We start from the raw sequence: 17,963 nt of genomic DNA on the forward strand, positions 1-17,963 counted from the left end.
CACAGCACTTCATGCTTCTTGGAGGAAATAAAGGTAAAGGTAAAGGGACCCCTGACCATTAGGTCCAGTCGTGGCCAACTGGGGTTGCGGCGCTCATCTCGCTTTATTGGCCGAGGGAGCCGGCATACAGCTTCTGGGTCATGTGGCCAGCATGACTAAGCCAGTTCTGGCGAACCAGAGCAGTGCACGGAAATGCCGTTTACCTTCCCGCTGGAGCGGTATCTATTTATCTACTTGCACTTTGACGTGCTTTCGAACTGCTAGGTTGGCAGGAGCAGGGACCGAGCAACGGGAGCTTACCCCGTCGTGGGGATTCGAACCGCCGACCTTCTGATCAGCAAGTCCTAGGCTCTGTGGTTTAACCCACAGCGCCACCCGTGTCCCTTGGAGGAAAGAGTGGGGTAAAAATTCAATAAAGCATGCAAGAGTTCTGCTGGATCAGGCCAGTGGCCCACCTAGTCAAACATTGTGTTCTCACAGTGGCTAAGCAGATACGTGTAGGAAACCAGCAAGCAGGATCCAAGCCCCAGAGCAGCTCTCTCCCCTCCTGTGGTTCCCAGGAAGTGCTATTCAGAAGCATTACTGCCTCTGACCATGGAGACAGAGCCGAGCCATCCTGGGTAGCAGCTGCAATACAAGCTCTATTTTAAATATAAGCTCTGTTTTTAAAAGGTAAAATGGAGAGAAAGGATAAAATGAATTACCGGGGTTGGATTCCAGGAAATCAGGGCAGATCCCCTGATAAACGTGTCCCGGGGGGACACCTGCCAAGCCCCCACTACATGACAGTGCCTTTTCACTTCAAGCCATCACCTGCAGGGTGAAGGGAATTAAGTTCTCGAAGAAAAGCAGAGAGCCAAATGGGAAGTGACGCAGTCAACCCTCAGAACCAGCCCGGCGTGAAAGCGCTGACATGACAGGCCCCTCAGGCCAGCCTCGTCAAGGAGGCAAGAGTTAAATGAGCATCTTGGCAGCCAAGGATGAGCCAGAGACAACCAAACCTCACGCCCGCCTTTTGCAAAATTAAAAACCAGCCACAGCCTGGCACCAGAACACAGAGAGACAGCATCCAGTAATTAAGCTTGTCTGCTTCACCTCCAAGGGGGGAAAAGAGGCCACGGGATGAAGAAGGGGGAAATGACAAAGGCTCACGAGCAAGCGAGACACACCAATGCCTTGCTCATGCGCATGATCACACAAGCCACGGATCTGGCATCTGAAGTGCTCGGCTTGCTGCCTTCAAAAGCATAAGAATGAGCAGACTTGGTATCCTGATGGTATTCGCCCTCCAGTTAATTGCACAATGCGGCATCTTGAAATATCAGCTTGCAAAAACAAGGCGTCAGTACTTATGCTAACAGAAGAACGCTCGAGTCCATTGCAGGCACTGTCCAAAAAGTGATTAGCAAGGGGCGTGTTCCTGGGCAAACACGGACACAGGAAACCAAGAAATATCAAATTGCAACTACCGGTTCATGGAATATGTATCATTGATCTACTTTCCTCTCAAAACAGGGAAGTCAGGGTGTACGTATTAGGTGCCTGAGATTTGGAAACTACAATAACTGGAAGTGAAAACATTTCTGTATCACATTACAGTGGTACCTCAGGTTACATACGCTTCAGGTTACAGACTCCGCTAACCCAGAAATACTGCTTCAGGTTAAGAACTTTGCTTCAGGATGAGAACAGAAATTGTGCTGTGGCGGCGCGGCGGCAGCAGGAGGCCCCATTAGCTAAAGTGGTGCTTCAGGTTAAGAACAGTTTCATGTTAAGAATGGACCTCCAGAATGAATTAAGTACTTAACCCGAGGTACCACTGTACATTACGTTACATTACGAGACGATATTATATTATGATTAAGTTAATTACCTGCCCTTCACCAACAGGTCCCAGGGAATCTTACAATATGAAATTTAGGATTAAAAACAGTTGAAGTATATTAGATTTGAAAGAGCAGGGTGGGTCCTAAAACACACATCTCAGCTGTCAAAGGCTGGGACAGAACGGTGACATTTGCCCAAAGCTGTATAGTGAAGATACCAGACTCAGCTCTGCAGGGAGTTCCACAACTCAGGGGCCACCACAGAGAATGCCCCCTCCTGGGCTACCCTCTCCATCCTCTGAGTTAGGTGGGATGACCAAGAGGAAGTATTGTACACACAGAGAGAGAATTCATTATTGCCCTCCCAACAGTATCTCCTACTTTGGCCTTATGGGTTCTGTATATGCTGTTAGATCAAGCTCCTTTCTGATATTAAGAGCTGTGTGACAGAAGAAGGGACTCTCTCAGAAGGTGGTGGGCTCTCCTTCACTGAAGGTTTTTAAACTGAGGTTGGATAGCTGTCTGTCAGGGATCATTTGGCTGTGATTCCTGCGTGGCAGTGGGTCAAACAAGCTGGCCCATGTGGTGCCTCCCATTTCTACAATTTTATGATTCTTCTTTTGAGGATTCCACAATCTCTGTCTACAGCAGGGAAAGTGAACCTGGTGCTCCCACTGGAGATTGCTGGAGTCTGGCTCTCAGCAGCCAGTATGATCAATAGTCAGCAATGATAAACATGTACGCGACAACAGCCGCACAGACGCTACTAGCTCAGAGATGGAAGGAAGAGACAACCCCAACCAGGGAAGAATGGCAAACCAAGTTAATGGACTGTGCCGAAATGGCAAAATTAACTGGGAAGCTCAGGAACCAAGAAGACAAGAACTTCAAAAAAGAAGGAGAGATGTTTATAATTTATATACAAGATCATTGTAAGCAGGTTAAAACATTGGCAGGATTTCAAACACACTTGTAATGTAACAGAATGTACAGATAATTTAGAAAGATAAAAAAATTGGAGAAGTATTGATATGCAGTGGAAAATAGGAGCAATAGGACCCATGGAAGGGATGGGGGGAAGTCAGGAGATTCAGAGTAATCTTGATACTTGGATTTGGAATTGGTTTTGTTGTATGTTTATATTCCTGAAAATCAAATTAAAATTTATTCCCAAAATAAAATAGCAATGATGGGAGTTGTAGTCCAGCAACACTTAGCGGAAACCACAGTTTCCCCCCTCCCCACCTGGGCCTTGGAGTTAGGTCACTGTCTTTCTAAATGAAGTGGATTCCCAGCACTACATACAGTGGCTGGGAACAATTCCACACCAAATATTTTATTTATTCAATTTCTACCCCATCTTTTCCTCCAAGGAGCTCAAGGTGCTGGCCCTGGTCCCCCCCCCCACTCCTCACTTAATCCCCACAACCCTGTGAGATAGGCTAGGCTGAGAGATAGTGACAGGCCTAAGGTCACCCAGCGAGCTTCATAGCTCAATGGAGATTTGAATCCCTGGTCTTTCAGGTCCTAGTCCAATGCTCTAACCATTACACCACACTAGCTTTCAAAATATCCTTCTAGCCAGCCTGGAGTTCACATATACTGTACTAGGATTCATTTTGCATGAGGGAGCAGTCCAGACATGCTCTGTGCCATGAAGCAGACCAGTCCAGGACGATAATTTTTTTATCACCTCATTTGCACTTCATGAGAACCAGGATAATGTTTGGAATGAATTTCCAGGAACCCAAATGTGGAAGGACCCCTATTCCTCTGTCCTGGGTTTCAACACACTTGAGCTGGAGACTCTTGCCTGAATCACGAGAGCTGCTGCCAGTCAGTGTGGACAAAACTGAGTTAGATGGACCAGTGCCTGTCCAGAGAGTGCCTTGGTGCATGGAAAGATATTGCCACCAACATGATGCTAAGTGGGTGGAGTTCCTTGATCCATGCACCTCTTCCCCCATAGCTGCAACGCAGTGTGGATCTTCCTGATCTGTCACCAGTCCAGAGGATGCTCCAGGGAATACAGTGGTACCTTGGTACTCGAATGGCTTGGCTCCTGAACAAATTGGCTCTGGTTTACGAACGTTTTTCGGAAGCCGAACATCCAACGTGGCTTTCGATTGAGTGCAGGAAGCTCCTGCAGCCTATCGGGCCGCACCTTGGTTTTCAAACTGTTTCGGGAGTCGAATGGACGCCCAGAATGGATTAAGTTCAAGAACCAAGGTACCACTGTATATCCATGTCTCAATTCCTTTCCCCCTCTTCTCTTTTTAAGCAGAAGTGGGCAATGCTGCTGGACTCCCATCAGCCTCAGTCACTATGACCAATGGCCAGGCATGATGGAAGCTGGGGTTCAGCAACATCTGAGACCTCGCTGAATCACCAGGGTAGATTAAGTGCTTGGACTGAGAGAGAATAGGGGCAAGAAAAGGCTCCAGAGCTCAGGAGGACCAATTTGAGGACACCAGTGGGGAAAAGGGTGCATGATCGTAAGAGCCAGGGTTCAAGGTCCAAGTCCCACCTCCCCACAGACTTGTATTCCTCAATACCTCACGGATGGCCTGAACCCCTCATACCCCAGAGCTTGATCATTCAGATTATCTGCAGGAGCATCATTGCCTATTTCCTGTGTTGGTGAGGCTCATTTGACAGTAACAAGGAACTGAGCCTTTGGTGTCATTGGTCCAGTCCTGTGGAACACACTGCGAACAAAGATTCGGCAGGTGCCTTCTGTGCCAACTTTTTAAACACTTGATGAAAACTTCTCTTTCCTCCAGGCATCAGCAGGCAATTAAGAATACACCTTTCCGCAATAATTAACTGATGTGCGTTTTCAACTCTTTTTAAGGGTTTATTGTACGGCTTATTGGATTTTAATGTTGTAAACCACTTTGATATATATTTTTCATGGCATACCAGTACTGTATATAAGTACTGTATTTTTCGCCCTATAGGACGCACCGTCCCATAAGGCGCACCTAGTTTTTTTGGGGGGAAATAAAGGGGGGGAAATTATTTTTCCCCCCCAGGCCCGAGCTTCCCCCGACCCCAGCCCCCATAACAGGCAACTCTCCGCATGCCGTGGGAGCCCAGCGCTGGGCTCCCGCGCCTTGGAGGAGAGCTGTGCGAAGCCTGGGCATGCTGAGCTCAGCGCACCCAGCCTTCGGCATGCAGGCAAGTCTCTGCAAGCCGCGAGAGCCCGGTGCGGGCTCCCGCGGCTTGCGGAGATCTGCGCGAAGCCTGGAGAGCGAGAGGGGTCGGTGTGCACCGACCCCTCTCACTCTCCAGGCTTCAGTGAAAGCCTGCATTCGCCCCATAGGACGCACACACATTTCCCCTTCATTTTTGGAGGGGGAAAAGTGCGTCCTATGGGGCGAAAAATACGGTATTTTTAGAAATAAATGAAACTCTGTGGCCTTGGTCAAGTCTCACTTACAGCTGAATACCTGCCCCAAGTGGCTACAAAGGGAAAGGGGGAAAAGTTATGAAATACTGTGTCAAAGAGAAGTTCTATGGCAGATGTGGGGAACATCTGGGGCCCTCTAGATGTTGCTGGACTACAACTCCCATCATTCCTGACAATGCTGGCTGAAGGGGCTGGTGGGAGTTTGAGTCTGGTAACTGCTGGAGGGCCGCAATACTCCCCACTCCTGTTCCACAGATATGGCTGGAAGTTGTGTGATGTAATGACCGTAATCACTTCTTCAAAAACCAGAAGAATTCAAGAGCCAAGGGTCACTGTGGGTGATAAAGATATAAAATCGGTTTATGGTTGGAAGGCTACAGATCATGGGTAGGCAAACTAAGGCCCGGGGACCCAATCGCCTTCTAAATCCAGCCCTTGGACGGTCCGGGAATCAGCGTGTTTTTACATGAGTAGAATGTGTGCTTTTATTTAAAATGCATCTCTGGGTTATTTGTTGGGCATAGGAATTCATTCATCCCACACACAAAAAAATAGTCCGGCCCCCACAAGGTCTGAGGGACAGTGGACCGGCCCCCTGCTGAAAAAGTTTGCTGACCCCTGCTATAGACAGTTGCTCCAAGGAACAGTCCTGTACTGCCTCCTAGTGGCCATCATTAGAAATACAGTGCTGGTCATGCATCCATTTCTTCCCAAACTATTTCAATTTATGCTCATTCCCAATGTCTTTTGCCATGTTCAAGATTTCTAAAACATTATCATCATCCCCAATTGATTTATCACCTTCTATAAGTAACTGTCTTACGGCAATTTGCACACTAAGTAACTAAAAACACAAAACAGCAAATACATTTAAAACAAGACGAAAACCTTGGAATCATGGAATTGCAGAGTTGGAATTGTAGACTTAGAAGGGACCGAGTTGGAAGGGACCCCCAGGGGTCATCTAGTCCAGCCCCCTACAATGCAGGAATCACAGCTAAAGAATCTTTTAACATGTGGACATCCAATCTCCGTTTAAAAACTTCTAATGAAGCAGATTCCACCACCTTCTGAGGTGGTCCTGTTCCACTGTCATGCAGCTCCCTCAGAAAGTTCTTCCTAATGTTTCATCGGAATCTCCTTTCTTGTCATTTGAACCCACTGGTTTGGGTTCTCCCCTCTGGGACAGCAGTAACGTGACACCCTCTTCCTCTCACCTCTTCCCCAGGCTAAACATACACAGCTCCCTCAACCCTGCCTCACAAGGCTTGGTCTCCAGGCCCTTAATTATCGTTGGTAACCCTCCCCAGCACACCTTAACTAAGTAGAGGCTCTTTGTGCTGCTGGACAACACCTCATTCTCTGGGACCATGGGCCATCCTGCCTGCAGCTGATGGGAGTGCAGTCCAGCAATCTAGAGGGCCACTTTCCACACAAAAAATAGCACATCCATATCAGAACAAAACCTGCAGCCTAAGTCCATGCTTAACAGAAGTCCCCCCCCCCACTTTCAGCGCTATATGTTTTGCAGATGGCAAGGGAAACAGCAAACGTCAGGATGTGAATTTCTGACACCATAACTAAATTTATTAGGAATATTTACAGAAATCGTCAATACTTAAACTTCCGTCACTCCTACTTACAGCCTCTCAGGAAGGCCCCTCTCTAGCTCAGCTAGCAGGGAGGAGGATGGTGCAGTCAGTCCACTCTTGATCCCCAGACAAAGACCCCACACCCACAAAGAGATCTTTGTTTCTTAACATTAGGCAAGTTCTGAGCAGGAATGGAGGCCTGTGTGGGCATCAATTGAGGGGTGGGAACGCCTCCTCCTTAGGTCTTTATGGCTGTGTCCCGAGACTTGTAGGCCACACCGCGACTCTTCAGTTCCCGGACGATGCCTGCAGCAATAAAAAAGCATGATGTATGTTTAAGGGGTGGGGAGAAGAGGCAAGGAAGGAAAAGGAAAAGGTGTGTAGCATTAGCAACCCTGCAGCTAGCTAATTAGCAAAATTCAAGAAAAAGATTATTCCCAAAGCTTTGTCATAGTGGGTTTTATCTACATCTCTGTGTGCAAGCATCATGTCCTGAAACTGCAAATTTCCTAACCAGCTGCAAGGTTAATCATGGTGACCGATTATACTCTTTCTGTGAGCCTAGTTCTTCCTTTCCCACCCCCATTATGTACATAAAATAAGATAAGAAGAGCCTGCTGGATTAGGCCAATGGCCCATAGAGATCAGTATCCTGTTCGCACAATGCCAAGCAGACACATTTTCTGGGAAACCCTCAGGCAGGATTTGAGCACCAGAGCACTCCTGCAGTTTCCAGTAACTGGTAGCATTGCTGCCCCCAACTGTGAAATCAGAGTATAGCCATCATGGATGGTAGACACTGATTTCCCTTTCCTCAATGCTTTTTTAAAAGCCATCCAATTGCTGGCCATCGTTACCTCCTGTGGGAGTGAGTTCCATAGTTTAACTATGCACTGCACGAGGAGTTTCTTTTGTCTGTCCTGAAACTTCTAAAATTCAGCTTCGTTAGATGTCTGTGAGTTCTAGTGATATTATGCAAGCTCTTCTCCTCAAGACAGAAATGCCCAGATGAGCACAGGCTCAACAGCAAAAAAGGTGGAAATGTCTGAGGTTATCAACCCAGGTTGACCTCATGTCCAGCTTTTTGGCTTCTCATTAGGGGATCTAGGTGGCCTGAAGAGGATGCTGTACTAAAAGGCCCTTGGGCCTGACTGAGCAGCTTAGCCTTGTGAGCAAGGAAAGACTTTTAATTCTTACTATAAGCCTGGCAAGTTACCTTGGGGTAGGCGGCCAGTCACAGACACTGCATACACACCGGGCTTGAAGTTACCTGGGAGAAGAGAACACGTTCTGGTTATGACTCCTTAAACCAACAACTTTATGAAAAGGGAGCCTGGGCCATCCTGAACAGCAATGAAGAAACACGGACAAAAACACTCTTACTCCCCACCTTGGTAAGCCTGCAGGGTTGCTGTGAGGAAAACTGAGAATCAAACCACTGCAAAAAGGGTTTAAAGAAAGTAATAATAGGATGGGGGGTGGAAGGTCCCCAGGTATGTGGGGCAAAACAATGGAAGAGGTTATAAAAAGCTGCTTCAACTGCAAATGGTAGCAGACCAAGAGGGAAACACAGAGGAAACAGCAAACAGCTTGAAGATTTACAGCCAGTTCCAGAGAAATTGGGTTGATCTGACTTTTCATTTGCCATAATTATGCTGAAGGCGGAGCGCGAAAGGACACAAAGGAGTGGACTTACTGATTCTCTGCCACTTGGAGACCCAGCTGTCCTCAGGGCTCATCATGGCAATAATGCTGCAAGAGGACAAGGAGAGTTAGAACTGCAGGAACACGTCACATCAACCTACGCTTACTCTGAGGACGATGCACTCTTGGGTTTCAGCCTGAAGGGGTCCCTCACCTCACTCATCCACTGAGAACACTGCTTGTTCACCTGGAACGTACAAGGCTGCTTTACTATGGGCCCATCTAACCCAGCACTGTTTATTTTGGCTGGCAGCAACTTCAGAAGGTCTTAAACAAAAGTAATTTCCTGCTCATTATCTGGAGATTTTCATAGCACATGCTTTGCCAATGAATGCCCCGTTCTCTCCTCACTGCATACATCCAATGCCCACAAAGGCACCAAGAATGATCAAAAGCAACCAGTATTCCAGCATTCTTGGGAACTTGCCTTCTTGGGGCATATTAATATACTAACAGGGCTACTACTATATTATGTGCCTAAAGCAGGTGTGAGGAATCTTTGGCCCCCCAGGTATTGCTGAACTCTAACTCCCATCCGCCCTGGAAAGTATGGCCATTGCCCTGGGAAGATGGGTGGTGTAGTTCAGCATCAAAATCTCTTTCCTGACTTGGAAACCATCATTGGATTTTGAAAACAGTAGCATCATCTTTTCATACCTAAATTCACTGGTTTCCTGAACTTGTCCATTATTTCTAGGCAGAGGAGAGGGCAACTCTTTGATTCTTTTCCTGTTCCACACAAGAGGCCACGGGACTCAGTTACACAATCCACAGGTGGGGAGAATTATTAGGCTGAGAGGCAGGCAACTGCTCCTCTTTGCCTGTGTCAGTTGCCTTCCCTTGCACATGAGCCCAGCTCATTCCAACATCTTGCATCTCTAAGGAACTCGGCTTCCTACTTAACACTGCATACCATGGATAATTGCCCTGCTATCATTTCCATGGTCATTCAGCTGGATGAGGGGACACCAGTCAAAAAACCCTTGGTCTTGTCATTGGCTGCTTACACTCAAATGACCAAAAAACCTTACCAGAAAAATGGCTGTGGGTGCCACACCACAGCCAAGCATACATTGCAACCTAGTGTGTTTAATGCTTGCCCCAAGCCTAATATCAGCAAGGGGTGAGTAGGGTGGTAGAAAAAGGTATTGATAGATAGCCTAAGATGTAAAGGCAGTGTGAAGAGGATATTGGGTGAAAGGATGTTGTAAGAGCCAAGATGTCTGTGAAGAAGTATGAAGGAATTTGCTAATAGATGAATCTATGACCTTGTTCTGCAATGTTACTTTTGCTCTTTTGATAGGGTTGTTAGCTAACTGCAACCTCTGCTTATTACATGACTTAATTTCTACACATGTGTAAACATAATACCTCTATATAAACCCATGTAACTTATAGGCCTATGGACCCCACTTCTTTGGGTTCCCAAGAAGCTGCTGTTGTTCTAACCAAGCAAAGCTGTCTTAAAGCATCACAACTAGGTGTGGTTTGGGTGTGGTTAACTGAAAAAAATCCACTGCAGTACGATGTGAATGCCAGAGATGACTGCAGGCACATGGGTGGCCCCCTGCTCTAGACAATCTTTTTTTGGGAGGGATTTCTGTAAGTTCTTTTAAGTGAGTAAATATTGCATTTTTATTCAGCCGTACCTTGGATCCCGAATGCCCTGGTACTCAGACGTTTTGGCTCCGAACACTGCAAAACCGGAAGTGATTGTTCCGGTTTGCAAACGTTCTTTTGGAACCCAAACATCCAATGGGGCTCCCATGCCTTCTGATTTGCTGAAGGCTGATTCATGCAGCCAATCAGAAGCCGCAATTTGGTTTCCAAACATTATGGAAGTCGAAGGGACTTCCAGAATGGACTCCATTTGACTTCCAAGGTACGACTGTATTGTTGTATGCTGCATTGGGACCTCCTGGTCAAGCAGGAGTAAGAAATCCAATAAATAATATTAGTAAGCAGACTCACCCATCAAAGGAAGAGCTGGTGCAATCATAAACCATCTCACGGTTCCCCTTCATCTGCAGGTAGGAGTCACAGTTGTCACAGCCATCAAACTCAAACTGGTCAATGGTCTGAAGAGCAAGATGAAATTAAATCAGGAAAAGGAACTCAAAAGGAAGCTTCTACAACTAGAGCTTGAATAAAACAAACAAAAAAACCTGCTGGAGCACAACCTTTTCAAGGAATCATTCCATCATTTCCTCACAAGGCAACCAATGAGAGTTATTATAAATAAATTCATTTATAAAATTTGTAAAAAAAACCCAAAAAATTAAGCACATGAAACCAATCCAGGCACCAACACTGTGGCCAAATCAAAAATGTATTATATGGGCACACACCTCTCATACATCTATCCACTTATTAGGTGAGTTATAAAGTCAAGTCAGGCTAAAGACCTGTCGAAATAAAATCTTTGCCCGATAGTGATAGGACATCACTATCAGAACAGGGTCCAGGTGCTGACAGGACTGGGGTACTGGCCTCCAAAGAGTCTCAAAGTCCTGCCCCAGAAGGGATCCTTCACACAGTGTTAAGTCTGAAAGCCAGTGGTGGTGTCATGGTCAGACTGTTATATTAGGGCCTTGGAGACAAGAGTTAGAATCCCTGACTCAGCCATGGAGCTCGATGGGTAATCTATGGAGGCAGTCAGTGCCTCTCACCCTAGCTCACCTCACAGGGTTGTTGTGGGGATTAAATGAGGAGGAGCAGAACCATTTGTAAATAAAAACCAAAAAATTAAGCACATGAAACCAATCCAGGCACCAACACTGTGGCCAAATCAAAAATGTATTATATGGGCACACACCTCTCATACATCTATCCACTTATTAGGTGAGTTATAAAGTCAAGTCAGGCTAAAGACCTGTCGAAATAAAATCGACAGGTCTTTAGCCTGACAGGTCTTTAGCTTGAGAACTTTGGAAGAGAAGTTGACATATACATTCAACACAATAAGTAATTAAATACTTATTAGTTGGTCTCTAAGGTGCTGGGGAAAAACTGGACAATTTTTTTTTTATTTACTTTAATTAAATACAGTACAGTAATAACTCCAGCAACTTCTACCATGAGCCACAATGGCTAAATCAGAAGCTCCATGGTCTGGAAGCACACCGTGAACAGGCAACAAGGGTAGGGGAACAGAAAGGGCTCCCCCACCCTGCTTTGTAGGGGGATCCCCGGGGCAAAGGACCCACACTGGCTCCCTCCAGGATGATTCCCCGTAATTAAAAAACAGGGACTTCCGGTTTATCCGGAAGTGGAACCGGACAACATACACGCTCACTCACCTTCACAAGCGAGCAGAGCAGGCAGGCCCGCAAGTGACGCAGATCTTTGGGCACCGTCTCCAGAGCCATGGCGGCGACCGACCGACCAGCGGCGAACGGGTCCGGCTTTAGAAAGGAAGAAATAAACAAAGGGATGGAGTGACGAAACGCGTCACTTCTGCTGCGCCAACACACGACTTCCGGCCCCTCTGCCCACCCAACAGAAACTCTATGGTTCCATCGCTTTCTCCTCCTGCACACACTCTCGCCTGCCTAATCTCTTTGTGCGCACGCGCTCAGCTCCTCGCGCGAGCTGGCGGGCTTCGCAAAATCGCTCCTCCCTTGTTGCCTTGGAGACGGCGCGCGGCAGTCGTTTAATTCGACGGCGGCTCTCGCGCGTGCGCCTTCTTGGGTGTAGCGACCGTTTTGTGGTTGTGAAGTGAGGGGGAGGCGGGGGAGGGGACAGGAGATTCGTGCCCAAATAAAATAAAAACATTTCAGGAGTGTTTCCTCAGGGAAAGTTTCCTCACAGAAACTGTATCGCCTTAAAATTGAAAGCACAGCGCTGGAACCTCTTTTTAAATTCTATTTTTTAGGTTATTCGAAATCAGTTTAAAAACAAAACAAAAAACAAAAAAAAACCAGAAATGGTCCTGATGTGAATTTGTGGGGGGAATCCTCTCATCGCCATTGCTGTATTTATTATTAAAAATAACTTCATATTGGTTTTCCCCCCACTTTTTGTATGTTGAGAAACTTAATGTTTTGAGATGAAAAAACCTTTCCCTGCATAACTCAGAAATGAAAAATATGTACATTATGCATATATAATATGCATGCATGTTATAAATGTGCATTAAGAACTCCAGACCAGCTTAATTAAAGACGTTCTGAAGCAAATTGTAAAAAAAAAAAAAAAGATGGAGAGGGGTTTTAATGCTATTTTTTAAAAAAGATTTTAATTTGTTATTGCTCCCAACTTTGTACGTTGATATTTTGTGATAAAATTGAAACCACTTTCCCCAAAAAATATTTGTCTCAGAAAACAGAAAATGGTTTGATGCATATATATACCACACACTCATAAAGAACCCCTGTACATATCACTTACTCTAAAGTAAGCTCCACAGCGTTCAGTGGTGCTTACTTCTAAGTAAGCAGACGGATTCCATGCACACACTTTCTTGGGGCTTGGAAAGATAAATAGGGGATACCTAGCTGTAATACTAAACTGAACAGAGTGGAACCTACTCCTGAATAAAGACACATGGACTAGACTGGAAGAATAAGATGGCCCAATAGCTGAGGCAGCAGAGGCAACGTTTTGGATGGAGAATAGGGCCAGATCTGACCAATGCGATTGAATGGGAAGGGGTGTAGCTCAGTGACAGAGCATCTGCTTTGTGTGCAGAAGGTCCCAAGTTCAATCCCTGGCACCTCCAGGTAGGGTTGGGAGAGATCTCCATCTGAGACCCTGAAGAGCTGCTGTCAATCAGTGCAGACAATAGTGACCTAATCCTAGATGGACCAATGGTCTGATTCAGTATAAGGCAGCTTACTATATGTAAGGTTTATGTAACCTTTATGTAAGGTTACCAGATTTTTTTTCAAAGGTTACCAGAATCTGGGGACGCTTTTTTTTTTAAGAGAGAAAAATATTATTAAAAAGAAAAGAAGTACTATCTTCTCTTCTGTGGTCTCCTCTGTCGCGCGACCTTCCTCTGGGCCCTGTCCTGCTCTCTTGGAGCGCTAGCTGCCATGGAGTAGGCTTGGGCCGGGCCTGGGTTCGGCCACATGTCCTTGCCTTCCCGGTACTCTCCTACCTCTCCTCAGCGGTGGCGCAGCAAGGTCAGGGCTCCCCTCTTTTTTCTCTTTCCTCTTCCTATTCCTTCTCCTCCTGTCCTTCTCCCTGCATCAGCTCCAGGGTTTTTACTGGCCCCGGAGCGCCACTGGGCAGTCAGCCAGGTGGCTGGGCGCTCTCGCTCCTGGCTTGATTTAGGTCACGGGGTGTGTGTCAGCAGTTCCCCCAGTTGACGCACCGGGCATCCCCAGTTCCCCCTCGGCAGCGGCAGCAGCAGTCTCAGCAACCCGGACCAACCTGGTAGTACAGTTGGCTCTGGCTGGCTTCAGAAGCTGCTCGCTGCCGTGGCGCCTGCCATTTTGCCTCAGCAGAAGTCCCCATATGATGTGTATTGTGTCATTGAACCAATCACGCAACATTCATTCCCTACTAATAAATCTACACCACTTAAAATATAAATCCAGGGACATTAAATGAAATCCGGGGACATTCCGGGGACAGATTTTGTCCAGGGATAGATTTGTAAATCTGGGGATTGTCCCGCGGAAATGGGGACATCTGGTAACTATACCTTTATGATGCAAACAGAGGTGCTCAGGAACACTGTGCAACCCTGTGCACCATGAGATTTAGCTGTGTGCTGTTTACAGAGTCATGTCTTCTGCCTCCCAGCATCCCCATTGTTGGCCTGAGGTGGACTCTGATTTAGATGATGCCCCACTTTAGGAGGAACCCTCAGCACCCGCTTCTACAGAGCATGGTGCTTCTTCCATCATCCTTGGGGTCCCTACAACTCTTCCCAGCTAGGAGGGCCCATTGGGAGCTGGCCAAGGTCCTGATGGACAGCTTCACCCTGAATGAGGCTCTGTTATCTCTGACCACTTGCCCTCCGGGCCCCAAATCCCCAGCAGAACAGGATATTTAGCAGAGGTGGGGCTGTTTCAGGGTGCTGCTAATACAGGAAGGCTTAGAAGGAATTCTTTTTGTCCCCCTGCCCTCTTCACACAAGACCAAACCAATCCCAGATCCCTTTTTAGCCCTTTACCTCATGCATATTAGAAGCCAATGTACAGAGATTAAAAATAATTTATTTCTGAGGAATGAGGAAGAGGCATCTTCTTGAACATAGGCACCCAGTGACTTTATACAGGAAAAAAATAACAGCCACATGAAGAGCGTCACATGTGGATAAATATATTAGCAAAATAAATAGGTTTGAGCATATCCCCATATTCAAACAATCTCTATCTCTTAAACATAAATATATCGTTTTGCATACTTATGTACATAAACATTATTTCTTCCTTTTTTTGGTTTACAAAAGTACCCAAGTGCCTGCAATGTAGACTCAGGAAATGTAATTAAAAAGTACAAAAATAAATTCCTCGTTCACATTTCAAAGGGTCTGAGGTTTCCAGGAGGAAGGAGCAGACTGCCAGGAGCTGAAGGCATCTTGGGGGAAGGGTGCCAACATCCAACCCCTTCGCTGGTTGCCCATTTGTAATAACTTTAACTTTGGAGCTATCGGCCCTGGACTGTATCCTGTAGTTTTATTCCCCCTTAATAACAGTGTGTGTTTGGATTTTGACTGAAACAGAACTGAAGTCAAAATAACACCCATGCTTTGCAACTCCTTCGAGAGATTACAAAACATCAGAAGGAACTCTGCCGTTTTGTATTGCCACATTTTGGCTCTGAAGATATTTTCCAGTATCAGAGCAACCCTAACAGAACGGAAAGGAAAGATGTACTCATTTTAACTTCCCTCTTACACGTGAGATAAATTGTGCTCCATTCAACAGGTACTCCTAGCATGGCAAAAATGGAAGCCACCCCATAGAACGGGCTTTGCCCAACCTGGCACCCTCTGTAGATGTTCTGGACCATGGCTCCCATCAGCCACAGCTGGAGGGCACCAGGTTGGCAACGGTTTTCAAATAACTTCACTATGAAGGCAGTGATTGATCCATAGACCACATGCCCTGTTGCTCTAGGGTGCTCCTTTGTTTTTGAAATGTTGATCAGGCCACCCTCTTCTTGTCTCCTAGCCAAGAAATTCAGATGCCCTCTGCCAAAAGCAACTCAAGGCCTTATTTCACGAGATGATGCTTTTAAATGCATCTCAGGAATGAAGAATCCAGAGAATCCAGTGAGCAAAATTGCAGAATCACAGTCCACAGTGTCAGTAACTGTTAAACTGGTTTAATTCTGTGGTGTGGACATGCTCTGAGGTGTGACCACAGATATACTACCCTTCAGGTTTCATTTCTCAGTGACGAAAATCCCATGGCTGTGCCTCTTTTTGCCACACATGAGATTATTTATAACAATGTTGTCCACATTCCCAAACATTCTGCGTGAACACAGACAATCATTTATGAACTGGTAAAATACCACAGCATTTTTGTGCCACTGAGTAAGCAGGTTGTGTCGAGATGAAAGTCTTCCAGCCAAGCAGCTGTTTGCATGGGGATGTGTTACTGCTTGCTAAATACCAGCTTGTATTCCCTCGTAGCTGCAATAAGTCCTCATGCAAAAAACATAAACATGCAAACCTTTGCTCTAACTACCAAGTTCAACTCCTTATCTTCCTCAGTTAAAGCAGAATATACTCTGCAGTGGATTGGATTTTTCACCAGTGTGTGCTTGGACATCAAGAAATAAAAGCTCCTCCCTCTGGGAAATAGTATAAGAGGGAGCTTGCATAATATTTTGGTAGGAAGGCAAAATTAACAGGATTTAAATCTTTGGTGTGGGACTACCCTGTGAAGAACTGAAATCTTGGGGCATCTGCAAAGTCAGCTAGGAAGCGTCTGGGTACCCGTGGCTCAAGCTCTGAGCGGTATATGCATCCAGCCTCCCTAAAGCTGACGCTCAGTTAGCGCATCTGATATTTGCAACTCAAATAAGCTCTGAGCAGAGACTGGCTCAGCCACAATGAGACTGATGAGAGTCCCACGTAACTCAAAAGTGTAATGCAGGTTTGAAATTCTCCTGTGCCACCATTGCACTTTCCAGAGTGTTGGCAGGGCAGCTTGTGTGAGTTTCTCCCATGCATCTGATTTGATGCAAAACTGAAAAGATGAAGAACATTCCCAAGTGGACAGGAGCAGGAGCTTAGCCAGGTTGGTGAGAGGGGATTATGTGCTTGATCCTTACAAATTACATTTGCTTTGAACCAAAACCTCATTGGGTGCCCCATCCCACACAGGATGGCAGAAAGAGGGACCAGGATGGGCTGATCTCTCTGCATGACCTCAAAACTGCACTGCATCATGCCTGATTTGTGTGGGGTGTGTATTTACCTGGGGTTTTCATTTTGGTATTCAGCAGTACACAGATTACCAAACTTGCAAAGAGCTGCAGAGTGGGGGGGACGACACCCTGTTTTTTCCTCCGCCCTTGAACTTCAGAAGGATTTGGCTCCTCCTGACACCAGGAACAAAAGGACCAAGTCTCCTCCTACCCCAGAAGATGGCAGCTTTTTTCAAAACAGGCAAGTGACCTTGGCAGCTTATGTTTGTCAAATGTTGCATACAGGTTAGGCAGGCAGGGAGCAAGCTGCATAACCATGATATTAACGTTGGGTGAAGCAGGGACTGTGTGGACAAGGAGCTTCTTATGACTGACAACCACACCGTGGACAGGAAAGGCAAGTCAGAAAGTCCATTCTCTTTGCTGAGTTTCTGCGCCGTTTTTTGAATTCTCTGCAGCTGCCTGACACAGCAAATAAGTTCACCTCGTGTCAAACCGAATGTTCATAAACATCTGGGATATCGTCTTTAGACCCTGCAATTAGAAAATTAAGGTGAGCAACCAGACTAGAATGTGCCACGTTGTTTATCTTTGATGGATCAATTTTCATTGTTGTACTGTGATGCTATCATCTTCACTGAATTTGCTCAGTTTGTATGCTAGATGGTGGTGATGGTGATTTTTTTAAAAAAATTATTATTTCTTAGCCACCCTCCAGCATGAGGTCCCAGGGCAGATTTCAACAATATTAAGACAGTTAAAATGAGATTACAGTAAAGATAAGAGTGCTTTTAATATATACTTCTCAGGTGTTCAAAGGCCAAGGTAAAGAGGTGCACCTTCAGCACCTGGCAGAAACTGCATAGTAAAGGTAGCAGACACACCTCTGTGGGGAGGGAATTCCACAACTTAGGGGTTGCCCCAGAGAATGCCCTCTCTAGGGTCACCATACCTCCCTCCCCCAAAGCTTCTGAGAGTGGAGAAACTACTAAGAATGCCTCCTCTTATCACCCAATAAGCTATGCAGGGAAGAAATTTGAGGCCCTAAACCAGTTTTATGTTGGGTCAAGTTTACAACTGCTGATGGAAGACAAG

At 46.1% G+C, this 17,963-nt stretch overlaps 2 protein-coding genes across 4 annotated transcripts in view; both read right to left on the reverse strand.

The window, feature by feature from the left end:
- Nucleotides 1-6,799: 6,799 nt before the first annotated feature.
- On the reverse strand, nt 6,800-12,008 carry SUPT4H1 (SPT4 homolog, DSIF elongation factor subunit). Its single transcript, XM_081173254.1, has 5 exons — nt 11,834-12,008; nt 10,506-10,612; nt 8,527-8,582; nt 8,047-8,100; nt 6,800-7,136 (listed from the first exon to the last, which is right to left on the reverse strand). The coding sequence occupies exons 1-5, from the start codon at nt 11,900-11,902 to the stop codon at nt 7,069-7,071; spliced, it is 354 nt and encodes a 117-aa protein (XP_081029380.1). The 5' UTR covers nt 11,903-12,008; the 3' UTR covers nt 6,800-7,068.
- Nucleotides 12,009-14,681: 2,673 nt separating this feature from the next.
- The window catches only part of RNF43 (ring finger protein 43), a 49,862-nt gene continuing 46,580 nt past the window's right edge, over nt 14,682-17,963 (reverse strand). For 2 of the 3 annotated variants that reach the window (XM_081172955.1, XM_081172956.1), the window contains exon 9: nt 14,682-17,402. In XM_081172955.1, coding sequence (XP_081029081.1) covers nt 17,359-17,402 — 44 coding nt within the window. In that variant the 3' untranslated portion in view covers nt 14,682-17,358. The remainder of the gene's footprint in view (nt 17,403-17,963) is intronic. The other variant, XR_014002579.1, reaches the window with a different exon arrangement.

Source organism: Podarcis bocagei (genome assembly GCF_964188305.1).
Source record: "Podarcis bocagei genome assembly, chromosome: 15".
NCBI classification, from domain to species: domain Eukaryota; kingdom Metazoa; phylum Chordata; class Lepidosauria; order Squamata; family Lacertidae; genus Podarcis; species Podarcis bocagei.